The sequence below is a fragment of the Phyllostomus discolor genome, chromosome X (genome assembly GCF_004126475.2).
Source record: "Phyllostomus discolor isolate MPI-MPIP mPhyDis1 chromosome X, mPhyDis1.pri.v3, whole genome shotgun sequence".
NCBI classification, from domain to species: domain Eukaryota; kingdom Metazoa; phylum Chordata; class Mammalia; order Chiroptera; family Phyllostomidae; genus Phyllostomus; species Phyllostomus discolor.
The window spans coordinates 36,314,616-36,336,095 of NC_050198.1; the positions used below are offsets into that span (position 1 = coordinate 36,314,616).

At 38.2% G+C, this 21,480-nt stretch overlaps 1 protein-coding gene across 1 annotated transcript in view; it reads left to right on the plus strand.

The window, feature by feature from the left end:
• Positions 1–21,480, plus strand: part of KLF8 (Kruppel like factor 8) — a 104,984-nt gene that overhangs the window by 51,116 nt on the left and 32,388 nt on the right. Inside the window, exon 2 of the mRNA XM_028522909.2 lies at positions 21,014–21,087. Within this exon, the coding sequence (XP_028378710.1) occupies positions 21,016–21,087 (72 nt within the window). The 5' untranslated portion in view covers positions 21,014–21,015. The remainder of the gene's footprint in view (positions 1–21,013; positions 21,088–21,480) is intronic.

Consider the following 21,480-nt stretch of genomic DNA (forward strand, 5'->3'; position numbering starts at 1 on the left):
TTTCTCTCTCTCTATCTATCTCCCTCCCCTCCCTAAAAATAAATAAATAAAATCTTTTAAAAAAAAGCTTTTTCAGTATCTATTGATATGATCATGTGATTTTTGCCATTCATTTTGTTTATGTGGTGTATTATGTTTATTGATTTGTGAATATTATACCATCCTTACATTCCTGGGATGAATCCCACTTGATCATGGTGTATGATCTTTGTAGTGTATTGCTGGATGCAGTTTGCCAATATTTTGTTGAGGATTTTAACATCTATGTTCATCAGTGATATTTGCCTGCAGTTTTCTTTCTTTGTTGTGTCTTTACCTGGTTTTGGAATTAGGATAATAGTGGCCTCGTAAAATGAGTTAGGGAGTTTTCTCTCTTCTTGAATTATTTGGAATAGTTTGAGAAGAATACGAGTTATCTCTTCCCTAAATGTTCAGTAAAATTCACCTGTGAAGCCATCAGATGCAGGGCTTTTGTGTGCTGGGAGTTTTTGATTACTGCTTCAATTTCACTACCTGATATCAGTGTATACAGGCTTTCTTCCTCTTGTTTCAGTTTTAGATTATATATTTCTAGAAATTTGTCCATATCGCCCAAGTTGCCAAATCTCTCATGTCATAGTTGTTCATAGTAATTCCTTACAAGCCTTTGTATTTCTGGGGTACCAGTTATAATTTCTCTTCTTTCATTTCTGATTTTATTTGTTGGGGTCCTCTCTCTTTTTTTTCTTGATGAGTCTGGTTAAAGGCTTGTCAATTTTGTTTATTTTTTCAAAGAATCAGCTCTTGGATTTATTGATCCTTTGAATTGTTCTTTAGGTCTCTATGTCATTTAATTTGTCTCTGATATTGATTATTTCCTTCCTTCTACTCACTCTGGGTTTTGTTTGTTGTTCCTCCAGATCTTGTAGATGTCGGTTTGGGTTGTTTACTTGAAATGTTTCTATCTTTTTTAGGTAGGCCTGTATTGTTATAAACTTCCCTCTCAGGACTGCCTTTGCTATGTTCCATAGGTTTTGGGTTGTTGTGTGTTCATTTTCATTTGTTTCCAGAAACTTTTTAATTTCTTCCTTGATCTCATTGTTAACCCATTCATTATTTAGTAACATGTTATTCAGTCTCCATGCATTTGAATGTTTTCTGAGTTTTTTCCTTGAGGTTGGTTTCTAGTTTCAAGCCATTGTGATCTGAGGAAATGCTTGATATGATTTCAATTTTCTTGAGTTTGTTGAGGCTTGTTTTGTGACCTGCCATGTGGGCTATCTTTGAAAATGTTTTATGTGCAGTTGAAAAGAATGTGTATTTTATTTCTGTGGGGTAAAAGATTATGTATATATCAAAAGATAAACCCTTTTGACTAGAGTGTTGTTTAATGACACAATATCCTTGTTGATACTTTGCTTGGGAGATCTATACATTGGTGACAATAAGGTATTAAAATCCCTTGCTATGAGTGTTCGTTGTCAGTATCTTTCCTTTTTTTAAAAAAATATTTTATTTATTTATTTTTAGGGAGGGAAGGAAGGGAGTGGGGGGTGGGGGAGAGAGAGAGAGAGAGAGATCAATGTGCAGTTGCTGGGGGTTATGGCCTGCAACCCAGGAATGTACCCTGGCTGGGAATCGAACCTGGGACACTTTGGTTCCCAGCCCGCGCTCAATCCACTGAGCTACGCCAGCCAGGGCTAGTATCTTTCTTGAAGTCCTCCAATATTTTCCTTATATACTTGGTTGCTCCTATTTTGGGTACATATATGTTTACAGGGGTTATATCTTCTTGATGTATATTCCATTATTATAAAGTGTCCTTCTTTGTCTCTTTTTATGGCCTTTGTTTTAAAATATATTTTGTCTGGTATAAGTATTGCTACCCCAGCATTTTTCATGTCCATTTGCTTGGAATATTTTTTTTTCCATCCCTTCAATTTCAGTCTGTATAGATCTTTTGTTTTGTGGTGGGTCTCTTGTAGACATCATGTATGTGGGTCCTGTTTTCTTATTCATTCAGCTACCCTTTGTCTTGTTGGAGCATGTAAACCATTTACATTTAAGGTTCTATTTGATAGGTACTTATTCATTGCCATTTTTCCCTTTGTATGTGTGTTCCCCCGGCCCTCTCTCTATCTTACTGTGTTTCTTCATCTTCTTAAAGCAGTCCTTTAGCATCTCTTGCAATGTTGGTCTGGTGGAGATGTATCATTTTAGTCTTTTTTGTCTGGGAAATTCCTTATTTTTGCCTTCCATTTAAAATGAAACCCTTGCTGGATAGAGTAGTCTTGGTTGCAGGTCCTTGCTCTTCATTACTTGAAATATTTCTTACCATTCCCTTCTGGCTTGTGGTGTTTCTGTTGAGTAATCAGCTGTTAGCTTTATTGGAGCTCCCTTGTATATTATTATCTGTTTCTTCCTTGCTGCCTTTAAGATTCTCTCTTTGTTTTTAAATTTAGTCATTTTAATTAGATGTATCTTGAAGTGGGCCTCTTTGGGTTCCTTTTGATTGGGATCCTTTGTGCTTCCTGGAGTTGAATGACTTTTTCTCTCACTAAGTTAGGGGAGTTTTCTGTCATAACTTTTTCATAGAGATTTTCTATCACTAGCTCCTCTTCTCCTTCTGTTAACCCCTCTCCTCCAGCTCACTGTTTCTATCTTCTACTTCATGTAGCCTGCTTTTAATTCCTTCTACTGTGTTCTTCATTTCAAGTATTATGTTCTTCATTTCCTTCTGGCTCTTATTGATGGTTCTGTATCCTTTTTCATGCTAGTGTAGTTTGTAATAAGTTCCTTGTAGTTTTCCTGGAGTTCTTTGTAGTTCTCACTGAGCTCATTGAGCATCCTTAATAACCATTATTTTGAACTCAGTGTCTTATAGTTTACTTGCCTCTATTTCATTTATCACTCTTTCTAGGGATTCTTCCTTTTCTTTCCAATGGGGTTTGTTTTTTTGCCTCCTTATTTTAGATGACTCTTCTTTTTTGTTTCTACTTCTTATATTGATCTTCTTTGACTCCCTGTCTTCATGGTATGACCTTCTGCGATAAGGTACCTGTGGATTCAGTGGTGCAGTCTCCTTGATCTCCTGAATGTGATGCTCTTGGGATGCCCTTTATGCCATTTATGTTGGCTCTCTGGTTGTAATTGGGTTTTGGTTGTTGTTGGGTCTTTCTTTGGTGGGTCCTCCCCACTGGCTGGCTGTTGGAGAGTCACAACACCCACCACGTCTTTTATGTTGTTTTACAGGTGCTGCCAGAACAAAACCAAACAACCTCCCGCAATATTAGTCCCCACCCACAATCACACTATCAACAGCAAATGAACTGGTATTAATAAAGTAGTAAATAGATTAAAACTATTATAAGAAAGGAAAAATGAATATGAGATGACTAACTGAAAGAAAAACAATTTTGAGAGGGTAGAGAGAGCAGCAATAATAAGAGTAGGGAATAGGGACAAGGCAAACAGAGTAAGACAGAAAAAATTACATTGTAAATAAAAATGGGAGGGAAAAAGCAGAATGGAGTAAGAGAAGGGAAGCGTATAGTGTTAGGTTTAAACAGAAATTTAAAAAAATAAATTTAAAAAAGTAGTGAGATAGAGAAGAAAAAATATGAACCAAATTGGAGAAAAGGATCCACCACAGTATTATCAACAACATTGAGCAAAGATTAATAAGTGGGAGGAGAATAAGGGGGAAGTAAGAAAGAAAGAAAAGCTTAGGCAATGTCTAGAGGAAAGAGAAGTGATTTGGGGGTGATAGAGGGAGAAGGAATACTAAGAATGAAGAATGAAAACCAGGTTAACATGAGGAAAAATAAAATGAAAAATGAAAAAAAGAAAGGGCAGAAGCGAGGCAAAATGGAGTAGGGGAGGGGAATGGTAAAATTTGAAATGCCACAGTAGTGAAGATCCTGAAATAAAATTGGAGAAATGCAACAGCCACCACTATATCCACAACCAACGGACAATGACTGATAAAGGTGGAAACAGAATAAGGGTATTTTAAGAATGGGCAAAAGGATGTGAGATGACTTATAACAAGAAAAAGGGTTTTGAATGGCTGGAGGGGGAGAAATAGTAAGAGTGTGGAATGGAAACAAGTCATAGCAAGAGAGAAAATAAAATTCAAAACAAAAACGAGAAGAGGAAAGAAGAAGGTAAATGGAGTAAGAGAATAGAGGAGCAAAATATGAGATTTGAAATAAACTATAATATAAAAATTAGTGACAATATGCACAGAGTTGAAGGATAAGAAATGAACGTTAAAAAGCTATGCAGGAGAAAAAATAATGCAAATCATGAAGAAGACCATGGTGATATTCATCTCACTGTTTTTTTGTTTCTGTATCCACCTGGGGTGATACCAGACGGTGTCCCACTTTGGCCCTAGGCAGCCTGTTCCAGACTACCAGCAATCCACAGACTGTGGCTGTCTCCTTCCATTGTTAATCTAGTCAATCTATAATCAGCAGTCAGGTGCCACAGGGTAGGGCAGAGTAATTTCTGTGGGAAGGTCCACTGCTTTTCCTCAGGCTGATGCTACTCAGAGGGGTCTACTCTGCCTGAGCAAGATGGCTTCTGCAGTATGGTGGCTGCTCCCTCAGTTCTGTCCCACAGCTTCCACCCCCAGACTCTCCACCAGTGTCTCTAGTCCAATCTGCCCCTACTTTGTCAGATCCCAGGGTAAGTGGTTGCAAATAAAATTATGTGTGTTGGTCCTTTAAGTCTCTCTGTGGCTTTAGGCATCTCTCTCTCTGGTAGACAGAAACCCTGCTGCTTTTCACATCTGGGTGTTATTTGGGTTCCTTTCCAGCTCTTACTGTAGGCTGGGGAGCCTAGCTTCAGATTTAGACTCCACACTTTCAGGGGGAAGCCCCCAGCCACTGAATTTCCCTCTGGCACCTCTGCTGCCACCTGTAGAAGCCCAGCCAGCCCTCTGGTGTCTCCTCCTCACTCTGCACCAATCACACTATGGTGAAGAGGTTTCTCCTGTCTGTCCCTGGTTATAAGGCTTGTCTCCAGCTATTGTTCCATTGGTTATTCTGCATGATTTCTCTACAATTTAGTTGTAATTCCAGATTGGTCCTGGGAGGAGGTCAGTGCAGCTTCTCCTTACTCCTGTACCCATGTGGATCTCTCCACTTTTCATCACTTTTAATAGTTCTTGCTGGTCCCTTCTAGTCTTCAAAGTTTCTTTTGAGATATTACCTGACAGTCTGCAATATGCCATGCTACTAAGACAGGGAGTCAAAGCAACTCTACCTAATACATAGAAATAAATACAGGGAGGCTGCCAAAATAATGAGACAAAGAAATATGGCCCAAATGAAAGAACAGAACAAAACTCCAGGAAAAGAACTAAACAAAATGGAGATAAACAATCTATCAGATACAGAACTCAAATTACTGGTTATTAGGATGCTCAAGGAACTCACACGGTACTTCAACAACATAAAAGAGACTGAAGCAGAAATGAAGGTTATGCCAAGTGAAATAAAGAAAAATTTACAGGGAATCAATAGTGGAATGGATGAAGCCAAGAATCAAATCAATGATTTGGAACATAAGGAAGCAAAAAACATTCAATCAGAACAAGAAGGAAAAAAAACATCCAAAAACCAAGGATAGGCTAAGGAGCTTCTGTGACAACTTCAAATGTACCAACATTTGAATCATAGGGGTGCTAGAAGGAGAAGAGAAAGAGCAAGAAATTGAAAAAAATAATGAAAGAAAACTTCCCTAATTTGGTGAAGGAAAGAGACATACAAGTCCAAGAAGCACAGAGAGTCACAAACAAGGTGGAGACCAGGAGGACCACACCAAGACACATCATAATCAAAATGCCAAAGGTTAGAGACAAAGAGAGAATCTTAAAGGCACTAAGAGAAAAGCAGATACTTACCTACAAAGGAGTTCCCATAAGACTTGTCAGTTCATTTCTTGAAAGAAACCTTATAGGCAAGAAGGAACTGGCAAGAGGTATTCAAAATGATGAAAAGCAAGGACCTACAACCTAGATTACTCTGTCCAGCAAGGCTATCATTTAGAGTTGAAGGGCAGATAAAATGCTTCCAAAACAAGGTAAAGCTAAAGAGTTCATCATCCTTAAGCCATTATTATATGAAATGTTAAATGGACTTATTTAAGAAAAAGAAGACCAAAACTATAAACATTAAAATAGCAATAAATTCACAACTATCAACAATTGAATCTAAAAAACAAACTAAGGAAACAAGCAGAACAGAAACAGAATCATAGATGTGGAGATCATTGGAGGGTAATCAGTTGGGAGGGGAAAGGGGGAGAATGGGAGAAAAGATCCAGGGATTAGGATGTACAAATTGATAGGTACAGAATATACAGGCAATGTTAAGAACAGTATAGGAAATGGAGAAGCCAAAGAACTTATATGCACACCCCATGGACATGAACTAAGGGAAGGATTGCTGGTAGGAATGGGGAGTACTGTGTAGAGGGGGTAAATGGGAAAAATGGGGACACCTGGAAGAGCATAATCAATAAAATATATTTTAAAAAGGTGGAAAACAGCATGAGAAAAACACATAGTTAACTACTAAGGAATTTCAATAATTTCTTTGAATGTAAATGGATTAAGTGCTCCACTCAAAAGATAAATAGATAAAGATGTGGTACATATATACAATGTAATATTACTCAGCCATAAAAAGAATTCAGTCTAACCATTTGCAACAACCTGGATAGACCTAGAGGGTATTATTGTAATTGAAATAAGTGCACCTGAGAAAGACAAATACCATATAATTTCACTTATTTGAGTATGTGGAATCTAAAAAACAAAATAAATGAACAAACTCATAGATACAGAGAATAAACTGATGGACACCATATGGGAAAGGGATTGGGGGGCTGGGTGAAATAGGTGAAGGAATTAAGTACAAATTGGCAGTTACAAACTAGTTGTGGGGATGTAAAGTACAATTTAGAGAATATAGTCAATAATATTGTAATAACTATACATGGTGTCAGGTAGGCACAAAACTTATCAGGGTTTCACTTTGTAAGTTATATAAATATTTAATCATTATACTGTATAACTGAAAGTAATACAGTATTGTATGTCAACTGTAATTAAAAAATTAAAAATAAACAAAAACAGTTCAATGTCCTTTCACACCTGGAATTTAAGAGAAAACTTTCTAGTATCGCTGAAAATAGTGTTGGTTGGAGTGGTGAGAATCCTACATTTACTAGAATTTCCCAAATTTTATACATTGAGATATTAAGGCTCTATGGCAGGGGTGTCAAACCCATTTTCACTTGTTATTTCAAGGGCCAAAATAATTTTAGAACTGTATAAATGTAACTACTCCTTAACTGTTAAGGAGTTGAAATTACATTCAGCCCTTTGAAGGCAACCACAAGGCTGATGTGGTCCCCAGTGAGAATGAGTTTGACAACCCTGGTCTATGGCATAAAGTGATTCTTTTCAAAGTATGCATGTTACTTAGTTTCTGTCCTTTACTTTCCTTATTTGTTTTTTTTTAAGATTTTATTTATTTATTTTTAGAGAGGGAAGGGAGGGAGAAAGAGAGAGAGAAAAACATCAATGTGCAGTTGCTGGGGGTCATGGCCTGCAACCCAGGCATGTACCCTGACTGGGAATTGAACCTGCGACACTTTGGTTCACAGCCCGCGCTCAGTCCACTGAGCTATGCCAGCCAGGGCTAGTTTCTTTATTTGTAAAATGTAGATAGTAATAATACCTACCCATAAGGTCATCAGAAGTATTCAATGAGTGTGTATATGTATGTAGAACAGACCTTGTCTCAGTAACTATTATTATTGTTAATAATATCATATAACATACATGTTACAGAATGATAACACCTGGCACCTAAACTCAGGGATGTTACAGCCTAGTAGGGGGAGCAATTATATCAACAAATACGTGCTTTGAGGCAGAGAAGGGCACAGAGGAAGCAATGGTCAGTTTTGCCTGAAGGAGTTAAGTAAGTAGGGAAGATGATCTTGATTAATCCTTTGAAGAAAGATTAACAGAGAGGTTAAACCATGTCAAAAAAGAGAAGGCAAGGTGAGCCAAAGCATAGACATGGAAACAGGCATTCTCAGGGATTTCTAATATAGATTATGCCTGGGAAAGCACTAAAATTTCTGCTGCTTCAGAGGTAGGCTGAGTCCAGATCACAACAGGTGTGACCTGGATTTTTAGCTGGGGTGCCACAAGAACTTTTAAAACATTCGATACCTAACTATTTAGTCAGGGGCACTGACTTCTTTTTTTCTCAGATTGTCAAATAAAAAAATGATGATGGCCAGAGGGAAGGGGGTGGGGGCTGGGTGGATGTGGGCACTGATGGGGAAAATGGGGACATGTGTTAAAGTTCAGCAATGAAAGTAAAGTTAAAAAAATGACAACAGCTAACACAACAGTAGCCGTCGGTGTGAATGCCCTTTCTTGAACCATAAATACATAGGTCATATAATAGAGTTGCATCTTATTAATCATGTTGTATAATAAGATTGCATTTGATTGGTTAATTCTTGATACCAAAATCCTTATGTGGAAGTATAGGCACCTGATTTTTTAAAATATCACCTTGGAGCAAAATGGGTAGGTAATTACTATTACTATTCTTTTTTGTAAATCAATCAAAATTATACCTGTTATTTGTCAAATCAGGAAAAAATATTCTTTGGTGTGCTGCAGAAGTTTAGTATTTAGTTTATGTGTGCCATGAGATGAAAAAGGTTGAAAATCGCTGGGTTAGAGGATGAGTCCCAGAGTTCTGCTTCGGATGTTGGGGTGTATTATTGGTGAACCATAGGAGGAAGAACAGCGAGTTTGGCACAGAGTAAGAGAGGATGAGATGATTACAAGACATCAAGGCAGAGATATCAAGCAAGTTGATAACTACTGGGTTTTAGACTTCAGTTTTGTTATTTTTTAAAAATGGGCTTTCCAGGTTTGTTATTGGGAATAAGAAATGATGAAGAATGCACCTGACCCAGTGACTTGCCCATATTAGGTGCTGAATATACCAGAGCCATTATTATTTCTCCTCTCTCTATACTCCCTCTCTCCCTCTGCTTTGTTTATTGTCTCTCTGCTCTTTCCTCCCCTATGAAAGAATTGTGGTAGGGAAGAGGCACTGATAAGGGCCTGTGGTTGCTTGAGACTTAATGACCTCCTACTAAAATGAGCTAGAGAGGGACTTTCAAGTAAGGGTAAAGAAATCCTGAAAATGTAGCTGTTATGCTATGGATTAAGCTCTACATGAATCTTACCAATAAATGTCTGGCTGAGTGGTAGTCTCAGGGGTTTGACATCTATTCTTAGAGGTCTAGTATCTGGGAGACAAAAAGAACCTTACTATATTCACAAATCTTTTAACTCCTCCTTCTTCCCCACCCATTCTCTCATTCTTACATTCTTTCCTTATCTCTTGCTAGAAAATGCTCCCAGCTCCATTTTTTCTCCACTGTTGATCTCCTCTTTGAGAAGACACCGTGACCTCGCTGTCTTTGCTGGTGTCATACTGTTACCAGGGAGAGGTAGGAGGGTAAACATGATTCAAATTGCCAGCCTTGCTTTTCCCCTTCCCCATTTCTCTCTTTGTAGACAGCTCCTACCATCAATCCCTGAATTCTTTTCACTCTTCCCTGGTGAGTTAATTTAAATTGGAATGAATAGGTGACCAAGCAGAGTGCTTGCAAGCATCTTTCTTGGACGGAAAGAAAGAATCGAAATTGACTCTAGCTATATACCTGCTGGGGATTGAGACTGAGAAGCTGCTGGGAGGGGCGAGGCCAGTGCTCTCCACCCAGTGCCCCGCCCCACTCCCCTTTTCCTCTTCCCACTCCGCACTGTCCTCGGCAGACGTCAGTCGCTTTTAAGGAACTCCACCCTCAACCAGAGTCACACCTCTTTTCTGGGAATAACCGGGCTAGAGACGGAGTTACCCAATTCACTCAAGTTGCCCAGCTAGCACTTTAGGATCTGACCAGCAAGAGTGTGAGGTGAGGTCCCCAGTGTGGCAGCTAGGTGCCTCCAAGAAACCTGTCCCCAGAGGACCCGTAGGAGTTGCTGCCATTTTTCACTGAAGCCCCTGTCCAGGAATCGAGATGCCTGTATATATTTCCACCAATTGTAGGCATTTGACCCTCCCTTTTTTCTTTTTAGGAAGGCGCTGGGGTGTGCGCAGACTAGGGCTGCAGTAAAGATTCCTTTCCTGAAGGAGTCCTCAAGTTTGTATTCAAGTATTGCTTTAGGATCTGGGTTGGTTTGCTTAGGTCCAATACCAGGTCCTCTGCTCAAGGGTGCGTAGAGATCAGAGGATGTGTGGAGAGTGGGCTTGGCCGGAACTGAATTGGTGGAGGTGAAAGGGGAACTGAAGATCCTCAGTTTTGGCCGCTTCGACCCAGCGAACCCACTTTATTTTTAGCCTAGGAAAAGAGCTGCATTGGCAGCAGGGGGAAGATAATTTTTAGGAAGTCTGCTTTTTCTGGCCCTCTGATTTGAGACTGGATGCTTAGGAGGTTTGTTTCCTTGTTTTGAGCGCGGCCCAGCTGAGTGTGAATCGACTCCCTCTGCCTGGCCCTCATCCCCATTTTCCAGCCAGGAGAAAAAAGGGAGGTGGGGGGCCCAGAAGGAGAATGAGAGAGGGAGTCGCTGTCAGGAGGGTGAGGGAAACAGCTGTCTTGTGATCAGCTGAGGATTATGAGCCTCCAGGAGGACAGCATGAGTTCTGGACACTTCAGGAGTCCCAGCTAGTGAGGCCGGCGGTAAGTGACTCTGGGATTAGAACCCAACTCACTGCCATTTTCTCTGTGTATATTCAACCCCACCCCCACTTCCGTTCTTTACATTTTAGCAGATGGGTGGGGGCATGGGTGGGTTGAGGAGCAAGGGTACAAAAACTATGTTGAATTCAATGAAACTCAAGGGAAAATAACTGCTAAAGGACTGAGCAAAGAAGGGATAGGAAATTTGGGAAGTCTTTTGGGAGAAATGAAGGAAGGTAAGAATGGATGGCTTTGTCTAATTTAATCCACCCTGGCTTGGCACTCGCAGTTCTCTTTAAGTAGTAAGGTTTGTCTTTGGCTTAACCTAACAGCCCTGCCAAAGTTGCACCCAGACAGAACAAGATTCAGAAGCCCAATGCTCCTAAAAAGAAGAAGGGAGAAGTGAGTTAAGGTTTGAGCCTAGGCTACGGGGGATGTGGAGCTGGTCTGTGAGGCTCTGGAGGCAGCCACAGAGAAGTGCTGTTTCTTTAAGGAGAGGCTGAACTTGGATTCAGGTGGAAACTTAGGCTCTGTCTGCCCTAGCTCTTTAAGTCCTGACGAAGGTGGTGGTTCCTTTGTACGTGGAAGGCTGGGCCAAATTGCTGGAATTGCTGGAATAAATCTATTTGTAATGGTTACTTGGAAGAGGTGTGTGTGTGTGTGTGTGTTTAATCCCAATAATTTTGGGAAAATTCAATCACAAAATAAAATTTATTCTTGGGACTAATCAAGGAACATGTATGAATGACCCATGGACATGGACAACAAATGTGGGAATTGACTGTGGGTACAAGGGGTGGGGTTGGCAGGAGAGAGCAAAGGGGGAAAATTGGGACAGCTGTACTAGAATAACAATAAGAATGATAAAGAGTAATAAATAAATAAATTCTTTGGAAAAATAAATCCAAACAGATGGTCAGAGGAACAGTCCTTTATTTCCTTTAGCATTATGTTCATTGTAGAAAAGCATTTATTAAGCACCTATCTGATATCAATCAGGGTGATAATAACTAGACAAAGAGAATAATCTTTAAGCTTGGATTTGAAACTAATGGTTTGAAGTAGCAGACATAACTGCTTTGAAACTCTAATATCAGCACTTACTAGCTGCCTTGCCCTGGATGTTGCTTTTCTCCTCTAAAGAATGTATATTAATAATCTTATCTCAAAGGAAACTTGGGTAGATTAAATACTATAGTGTATGTGACACAGGCTGCCAGTTAGTTTCACTTTTCCAACTCAGTCTGACACTCTTTGGAACACTGCTGATAGAATTAGTGCTTTGCTGTCTTTAAAATACATTCCAAATGGGGCAAAAGGAGACCTCAGAAGATTGAATTAGCTTGCCCAAAGGCTGGGGTTAGAACAGGTTTTATTTACTTCTGATTTAACATTGTTCCCACTGGACTTTAGCACTTCTTAAAGAATGGGCCACTAGTCTGCCTTTCCCATCATTCTTCAGGCAACTTAAACAGAATGATATAACCAACAGGACATTTAAACAACATAAACCAGTGACTCACGAATGACTTCATCCCATTCCACAGAATTTTGGGGAGAACATTCTTATATATGAGAGTTGTTAATTTTTGGTGACTATTGGGAACACAGAGAATGGGCTGGGAACAGTGTCTTCTGGTTAGCTTGGAAAGTGGACGAGCAGAAAACCTAGGAAGATATATAAACTCAATAAAAGTGACACATGTATCTAGTCCATCCTCAACACCAAATTGGATAAGAGTTCTACTATCAGAGCTCTGGAGACTATAGGACCCTTTTGTTTTAGGCTTCCAGGATACAGAAAATTGGGCAGAAAATACAAACTAGATCACCACTATCACTCTCCTACCCCTGCCCCATCATTCTAGCATATGTATTTCTGAGATGAAGCCTTTGTTGGTACAGCTAATTGAATTCCAATAATCAAGCTACCAAGTATATTCCAGGCATCTTTCATCTCTCTAGCTTGAGTGTGCCTGGTGGCAGGGAGAACAGTCATTTATTCTTTCTCATTCTGTTGGGGGCATTATTATAATCTGCCACATTTATATATTTACCCTTGCCTTGAGTCAGTTATAGTTTATTACCTCACTTAAATTGATGAATAATGAGAATATTGCCTTTGGATATACAATTCATTTAGCAAATATGTGCTGGCATAATATGTGTCAAGTACTGAGAAAATTGTTTAAAACTCATTTTCAATTCTTTCCATCTTAAATATCTTCTTTTTGCCTCCTCATACAAACCCCAATCTTCCTTCAAGTCCTATTTTAGTTCTTGGCTCCCAGATCAAAGCTTCCTTATCTCCACAGCTATTCCTTAGAAACTGTACACCACTGGTCTTGTCTGCTCAGTTGATACTTGTCATAAGTGAACTGCCTTGGAATGTACTTATTTTCATGATTTTTTCATAAAACAGTATTTATAGTATTCCCTCCATTATTGATCCCAAATTAAATGCCTTTTCTATGAAAACTCCTGATTCTTGCATATAGGGATAAAATCTTGCGTTTCCACTTCACTTTGCCTGCATTTTCTGGAATCTACACTATTACCATAATTTGTACACATATCTAAGCTCCTATCCCCCCTTTTTTAGACATAAAAGGTGCTTGAGGACATGTACTATGATTGTATCTTCAAAGTACTTACCCAGTTTTAAACACTGGGTACATATTTTAAAGAAGATCTTCTAAGATGTAGCTTCAAAATCTCATGTTTTTGTCAATGAGGGAAAACTTGATAGGTTTTAGGGCTAATGAGGGTTAAATGAGGGTTAATTGATGTAGATGATCATCCAGTACAACTGGCATCTCATTACTAAATAGAATGAGATTCAGTTACATTGTTATATTGGGCTTAATAGCTTACCAAAGACAATGTGAGACCTTGTTTGATTTACTTCTTGATTTTCTTGTAATGTTTTCAACTTGGGTTTTATATCTGAAGTTGGGTTTCTGATATACTTATTATCCCCAACTCAGCTTTATTATCTAGCCTCAGTTTCCTTACCCCTAAAATGGTATGTTAATTTGTTATTATAAATAATGTAAGGAAAACACATTGGACCCAGGGCCTGACTTCTCATACACATTTTGTAAGTGGAGGCTCTCATCATTTTCATTACTTTTAGTAACTGATTTTTTAAAAGACTTTATTTATTTATTTTTAGAGAGAGGGGAAGGGAGGGAAGAAGAGAGGGAAACATCAATGTATGGTTGCTTCTTGGGTGCTCCCTATTGGAAACCTGGCCTGCAATCCAGGCATGTGCCCTGACTGGGAATCGAACTGGTGATCCTTTTGTTCACAGGCTGGCACTCAGTCCAATGAGCCACACCAGCCAGGGCTGAGTAACTTATTTTATTAAATGTTGCTTGTGTGTTTGGAGAAGAGGAAGGTAGATTAGTGGGACAGGAAGCTGGATTTAAATGTCTGTAACATACTAGGTGCTTTGTGCAATAAACTTAAAGATATTAACTGTACATTTAGACAAAATAGATGTAGTATGGGCAAACCAAACTCTGAGATTATTAAACAATTTAGATTAAGGAGCTATAACCTAACTCCAGAGCCAAATTCATATATTTGATACCAATCCAGGTATCAAATAAATAGCATTTTGCCATTTTGATGTAACTTCAATCTTATTATCTCTAAAATAGAATATATCATTACCCCTAGACTCTTTCCCCACCCCTCATTCAAGACTTTTATTTTTCACTTCCCTGGTTCTGCAACTTACCATCATCATAAACTTGCTAAAATTATTTAAACTCTACACTTGGCTTTTCTTATCCATGAATTGAGAAAAATAGTAGAAATTACCTCATAGAGTTATAGTAAAGAAATAAATTTGTTAATTTAATAAGCACTTAGAAGAATATATGAAAGTCTAGTAAGCAGTGTGGAAATATAGCTATTGTGGTTCTTATATTCCATACTCAAAATGTTTCCTTATTATTTAGTAGCCAAGGGCTGTTGTTTTTTCCCATTTGTATCTGGCATTAGTTACTTTCTTTTTATTCTACTTGCCACCACCTTAATTTAGTCCAGAGGTACAATTAACCTACAGACCATAGAACACACAAGTGTGTTTTGTTTTCCCTGAATTGTTAAATTCAACATTGCTAAAAATTCAGAATATACAAAAATATATAAAATGAAGAGTCTCCTTCCGATTCCTGTCCAATAGCCACCTATTTTGCCTCACCAGAGGCAATGAAAGTTGTCTGTTTATTAGGAATCTTTTTTTTTCCTTTTTTAAAATTGTTGTGCAATTATAGTTGTCCCCATTTCCCGCCATTACTCTCCCCTACCCACCCCTACCTCCCACATTCAATGCTCCCTCCCCTTTATCCTTGTCCATGGGTCCTTTATACATGTTCCTTGATGACCCTTTCCCTTCTTTGGTGCGTTATTCCCTTCCTCCCCTCCCCTGTGGTTACTGTCAGATTGTTCTTTATTTCAGTGTCTCTGGTTCTCTTTTGCTTGCTTGTTTGTTTTGTTGATTAGGTTCCCCTTGTAGGTGAGATTATATGATATTTGTCTTTAACTGCCTGGCTTATTTCACTTAGCATAATGCTCTCTAGTTCCATCCATGCTGTTGCAAAGGGTAGGAGCTCCTTTCTTTCTGCTGTGTTGTATTCCATCATGTAAATGCACCACAGTTTTTTGATCCATTCATTTACTGTTGGGCACTTAGGCTGTTTTCAGCACTTGGCTATTGTAAATAGTGCTACTATGAACATTGGGGTGCATAGGTTCTTTTGAATTAGTGCTTCAGGATTCTTAGGGTATAATCCTAGCAGTGGAATTGCTGGGTCAAAAGGGAGTTCCATTTTTAGTTTTCTGAGGAAATTCCATACTGTTTTCCACAGTGGCTTCACCAGTCTGGATTCCAACCAACAGTGCACTAGGGTTCCCTTTTCTCCACAACGTCACCAGCACTTGTTTGTTTATGATGGCCATTCTGACTAATATGAAGTGGTATCTCATTGTGGTTTTAATTTGCGTCTCTCTGATGGCTAGTTGTGATGAATATCCTTCATATGTCTCTGGGCCGTAATTGAAGAAGTGTCTGTTCAGGTTCTTTGCTCATTTTTTAATTGGGTTGTTTGTCTTCTTGGAGTGGAGTCTTGTGTGTTCTTTATATATTTTGGAGATCAAACCCTTGTCTGAGGAATCACTTGCAAATATATTTTCTCAAACAGTTGGCTCTCTTTTCATTTTAATGCTGTTTTCTTTACCATGAAGAAGATTTTATTTTGATGAAGTCTGATTTGTTTATTTTTTCCTTATGTCCCTTGCTCTAATGGACATATTGGTGAAAATACTGCTGTGTGGAACATCTGAGATTTTCCTGCCTATGTTCTCCTCTAGGACTTTTATGGTGTCACAACTTATATAGAAGTCTTTTATCCATCTTAAGTTTATTTTTTTGTATGGTGTATGTTGGTGATCATGTTTCATTTTTTTGCATGTTGCTGGCCAGATCTCCCAACACCATTTGTTGAAGAGGCTGTTTTTATTCCATTTTATGCTTCTGCCCTTTTTGTCTGTTTTTATCATAAATGGTTGCTATACCTATTCAAATGCTTTTTCTGTATCTATTGATATGATCATGTGATTTTGGTCTTTTATTTATGTAATGTATTACATTTATTGATTCACAAATATTGTACCATCCTTGCATCCCTGGGATGAATCCCATTTGATCATGGTGTATGACATTTTAATGAAATGCTGGGTACAGTTTGCCAATAGTTTGTTGAGGATTTTAGCATCTATGTTCATCAGCAATAGTGACTTGTTGTTTTCTTTCTGTCTGTGTCTTCATGTGGTTTTGGGATTAGGATGATGCTGGCTTCATAAACAGAGTTTGGGAGTCTTCCCTCTTCTTGGATTTTTTGGAATAGTCTGAGAAGTATAGGGGTAAGGAATGTCTACAGAAACATTCCTTAAATGTTTTGTAAAATTCTCCTGTGAAACCATCCAGTTCAGGGCTTTTGTGTGCCAGGAGTCATTTGATTACTGCTTTGATTTTGTCACCTGTTATTGGTCTGTTCAGGCTTTCCACTTCTTCATTCAGTTTTGGAAGATTGTATTTTCTAGGAATTTGTTCATTTCACCCAGGTTTTCAAATGTCTCAGCATATAGCTTTTTGTAGTAATTTCCTACAAGCCTTTGTATTTCTGTGGCATCAGATGTAGTCTCCTCTTTTATTTCTGATTGTGTTTATTTGGGTCCTCTCTCTTTTTTTTCTTAATGAGTCTGCTTAAAGGCTTGTCGATTTTGTTCATCTTTTCAAAGAACCAGATCCTGGATTTATTGATTCTTAGAATTGTTCTTTTAGTCTCTGTATTGTTTAATTCTGCTCTGATCTGGGTTATTTCCTTCCTTCTACTTGCTCTGGGCTTTTTATGTTGTTGTTCCTCCAGTTCTTGTAGATGTATGATTAAGTTTTTTTATTTGAAATGTTTCTATCTTTTTTAGGTAGGCCTGTATCTCTAATGAACATCCCTCTCAGGACTGCATTTACTGGGTCCCATAGTTTTAAACTGTTGTGTGTTCATTTTCATTTGTTTCTAGAAACTTTTTGATCCCTTCCTTGATCTCATTATTAACCCATTTATTGTTTAATAGCATGCTATTCAATCTTCATGAATTTGAGTGTTTTTGAGTTTTTTCCTTGAGGTTTGTTTCTTGTTTCAGGCCCTGTGGTCCAAGATAATGCTTGATATGATTTCAATTTTCTTGAATTTATTGAGGCTTGTTTTGTGTCCTATCATGTTGTCTGTCTTTGAAAATGTTCTATGTACTTTTTTTTAGGATGAAAGGATATATATATATATATATATATATATAGTCAGTTAAGTCCATTTGATCTAGGGCATTGTTCAATGCCACAATATCCTTGTTGATATTTGTTTGGAAGATCTATCTGTTTTGACAGTGGGGTGTTAAAATCCTCTACTATAAGTGTGTTCCTCTCTATATCTTTGTTGAAGTCCTGCAAAATTTTCCTATTATATTTGGGTGCTATGTTTGGTACCTGTATGTTTACAATGTTTATGTCTTTTTGATGGATTCTTCCCTTGAATGTTATGAAGTGTCCTTTTGTGTCTCTTTTTATGGCCTTTGTTTTGAAGTCTATTTTGTATGATGTAAGTATTGCTACTCCGGCTTTTTTCCTTGTCCATTTTTTGGAATATTTTTCCAACCCTTCACTTTCAGCCTGTGTAGGTCTTTTGTCCTGAGGTGGGTCTCTTGTAGGCAGCATATGTTCAGGTTATCTTTTCTTATCCATCCAACTATCCTATGTCTTTTGATTGGAGCATTTAATCCATTTACATTTAAGGTTATTATTGATAGGTACTTATTCATTGCTATTCTACTCCTTTGTACGTGTGTCCCTCTCTCTCTCACACACACTTTTTCTTATTCTTGTTAAAGCAGTCCCCTTAACATATGTTGCAAAGTTGGTTGATGGAGATGTATTGTTTCAGCCTTCTTCTGTTTGGGAAGTTCCTTATTTCACCTTCGGTTGTAATTGGGAGTCTTGCTGGGTAGTCTTGGTTGCAGGCCTTTCCTTTTCATTACTCAGAATATTTCTTGCCATTCCCTCTGGCTTATAGTGTTTCTGTTGAGAAGTCAGCTGCTAGCACTAGCCTTATCAGGGCTCCCTTGTATGTACTCCCTGTTTCTCCCTTGCTACATTTAAGATTCTCTGTCTTGGAATTTTGCCATTTTTATTATGATGTGTCTTGGAGTAGACCTCTTTGGGTTCCTCTTGAATTGGGACCCTCTGTGCTCCCTGGATTTGTGTGACTTTTTCTGTCATTAAGTTAGGGAAGTTTTCCATCATTACTTTTTTGAACAGGTTTTTTATCCTTGCTGCTCTTCTTTTTCTGGTATCCCTATTATAAGGATATTATTATGTTTCATGTGGTTTTGCAGTTCTCTTAACCCTCCCTTCATTCTTTTTTTAATCTTTTTTCCTGTTCTTGCTGTTTTTTTTTTTTTCTTACCTTGTTGTCTGGCTCGCTGATTTGAACCTCTGATTCTTCTAGCCTGTTTTCGATTCCTGCTACTGTGTTCTTCAGTTCAGAAATTGTATTCTTCATTTCCTCTTGGCTCTTATCGATAGTTTCTATGTCTTTTTTCATGCTCCTGTAATTCACAGTAAGTTCCTTGTAATTTCCCTGTAGTTTTTGGTGATTCTTACTGAGCTCATTGAGCTTCCTTATAACTATTGTTTTGAACTCAGTATCTGATAGTCAACTTGCCTGTATTTCTTTTAGCATTCTTTCTGAGGATTTTTCCTCTCCTTTCATTTGGAGGTTGTTTCTTTGTCTTGCCATTATTTGTGAGACTCTTCTTTTTTGCTTCTGCTTCTTAAATTGACCTGTTTTGACTTTCCGAGTTTGTGGTGTGAACTTCTGTGGTAGGAGACCTGTGAGATTCAGTGGTACAGTCCCCTTGATCTCCTGAACTTGATGCTCTTTATGCTGTTTATGTTGGGTCTCTGGATGTAATTTGGCTTTGATTGTTGTTGGGTCATTTTTTGGTGGGTCATTCCTTACAGCTGGTTGACTGAGGGTCACTCCTCCCACCCTATCTGGTATGCTGTTGTGTAGGTGCTGCCTGAACAAATCCACAAAGCCCAGGGAACAAACCCACCCTTGCAAAAATATCTTCCCCCAGCAATCCCACTATCAACAGCAAATGAACCAGTATTAATAAGGGTATATGAAGATTAAGGCTATTATGAGAAAGGAGAGAAATAAATTATAGTATAAAATCTGGTGACAATATGCACAAACTTGCTTGACAAGAAATGAATGTTAAAAAGCTATGCAGGGAAGAAAATATCAGTAATCATGGGGAAGACCACAGTGGATTTCATCTGAGTAGCCTCTAGTATTTACCACTGTTTTTTTCTTTCTGGATCCACCTCCAGTGGTGTGAGATCTCTTTCTCCCTTCCCATCTCTATAAATAAATAAATAAATATCTTTTTTTTTAAGACAGGTTTCCTCCATTCCTGAATTTCAATAAATAAAGGAATTTTGGGGGGGTTATCTTTTATTTTTTTGTGGTTGTATTATAATTTTATATTCCTGCTAATTGTGAATTTGTTGTATATTAAATGCATTAGGTCTTAATGACTATTGTGAAGCGACTTGTAAATGGACATTTATATAGGTAAATGTATTTGATGTCTAAAGCAATTAACTGATTTATGGACAATGTTTTGAAATGCAACTAGGTCATAATGAGGAAACTAATTGTAATTGACTTGGAGACATTTAGCATGATCTGAAATCTGAACAATTAAATCATAAGCAAGCTTGGATTGACTTGCCTTGTGTTTTCCTCTATAGTGAGTTTAGACTGTAAATAGAGCAAAGGAAATCTGGTTAAACAGATGCTGGTATGTGCTTCTTGTGGGAATGATTGTGTGATGGTTCAGGGCAGCTGAATTAGGCCACCAAATGTCTTTTTTCCATAGGAGGAAAAGCTGTCTAACAAGGAAATAAAAGACTGCTTATATCAACTCCACCTGGCTTGTATATTTAACAGAGGGAGACAAATATTTCTTTAGAGAGAATTGATGCTGATGTATAAACAAGTTCATTAGGGTGAATATCCATAAAGTAGCATGGGATTCCCTAGAATGAGAGCTAGGCCAGGATGGGGAGCCTTCTGGAAACTATGTAGCTATGTTGACATTTCTGTGCACATAGGGTGGGTTGGAGCGGTTGGAAGAAACAGATTAACATGCATATAGAATTTGAGGGGAGAGGGCAGCTTATATTATTGGGGGAAAGTCAGGGCTATCTTGATGATCAGAATATATAAATTAGGATGTTGTCAAAATACTGACTTCTCAGTATCTAGTAAGTCCTGAGAAATAATGTTCATAAAAACACAAAGAGCCCTGGCTGGTGTGGCTCAGTGGATTGAGCTCCAGCCTGTGAACCAAAAGGTCACTGATTTGATTCCCCATCAGGGCACATGCCTGGGTTGTGGGCCTGGTCCCCAGTAGGGGGTGAGTGAGAAGCAACAATGCATTGATGAATCTCTCCCTCTCTTTCTCTCTACCTTTAAAAATAAATAAATAAAATCTTAAAAAAAACCACACGAACAAGTATGACCAAGGATAAATGGCATATTGTATGTGTGGATAGTGGGTTAGATCTTATTTTAAAATTGTCTTTCTCTTGTCTTTTTTCCAGATATGGATCAACTCATAAACAACTTGGAAGTCCAACTTAATTCAGAAGGTGGCTCCATGCATGTATTCAAACAGGTCAGTTATCAGGAAAAAGAGATACTAATATTGTACTATAACAGTGTTGAGTACCTCATAATCATTATTGAGCTGAAGGTCATTTTTCTTTCTAACAACATGTTGAGGATTGAGGAAGGGTAAAGAAAGGGAGGTTTCCAAAAAGTACATGAATGCTTGGGTTTCAGATTCAAATAGTAGATCTGGCCTAAAAGAAACAACCTCTGGGATCAAGTCAATAAGGGCTTGGTATAGAATAGCAATCATGTATCTGGCACTGTTTCATATTTCAGGCACTCTGAAGATTAAATGCATTGTCTTATTTAATCTTCACAATAACTCTGTTGGATAGTGTATTTGTCAGTGTTCTTAAAAAAGCAGAGCCAACAGAATGTGTATATTTCAATATTTCCC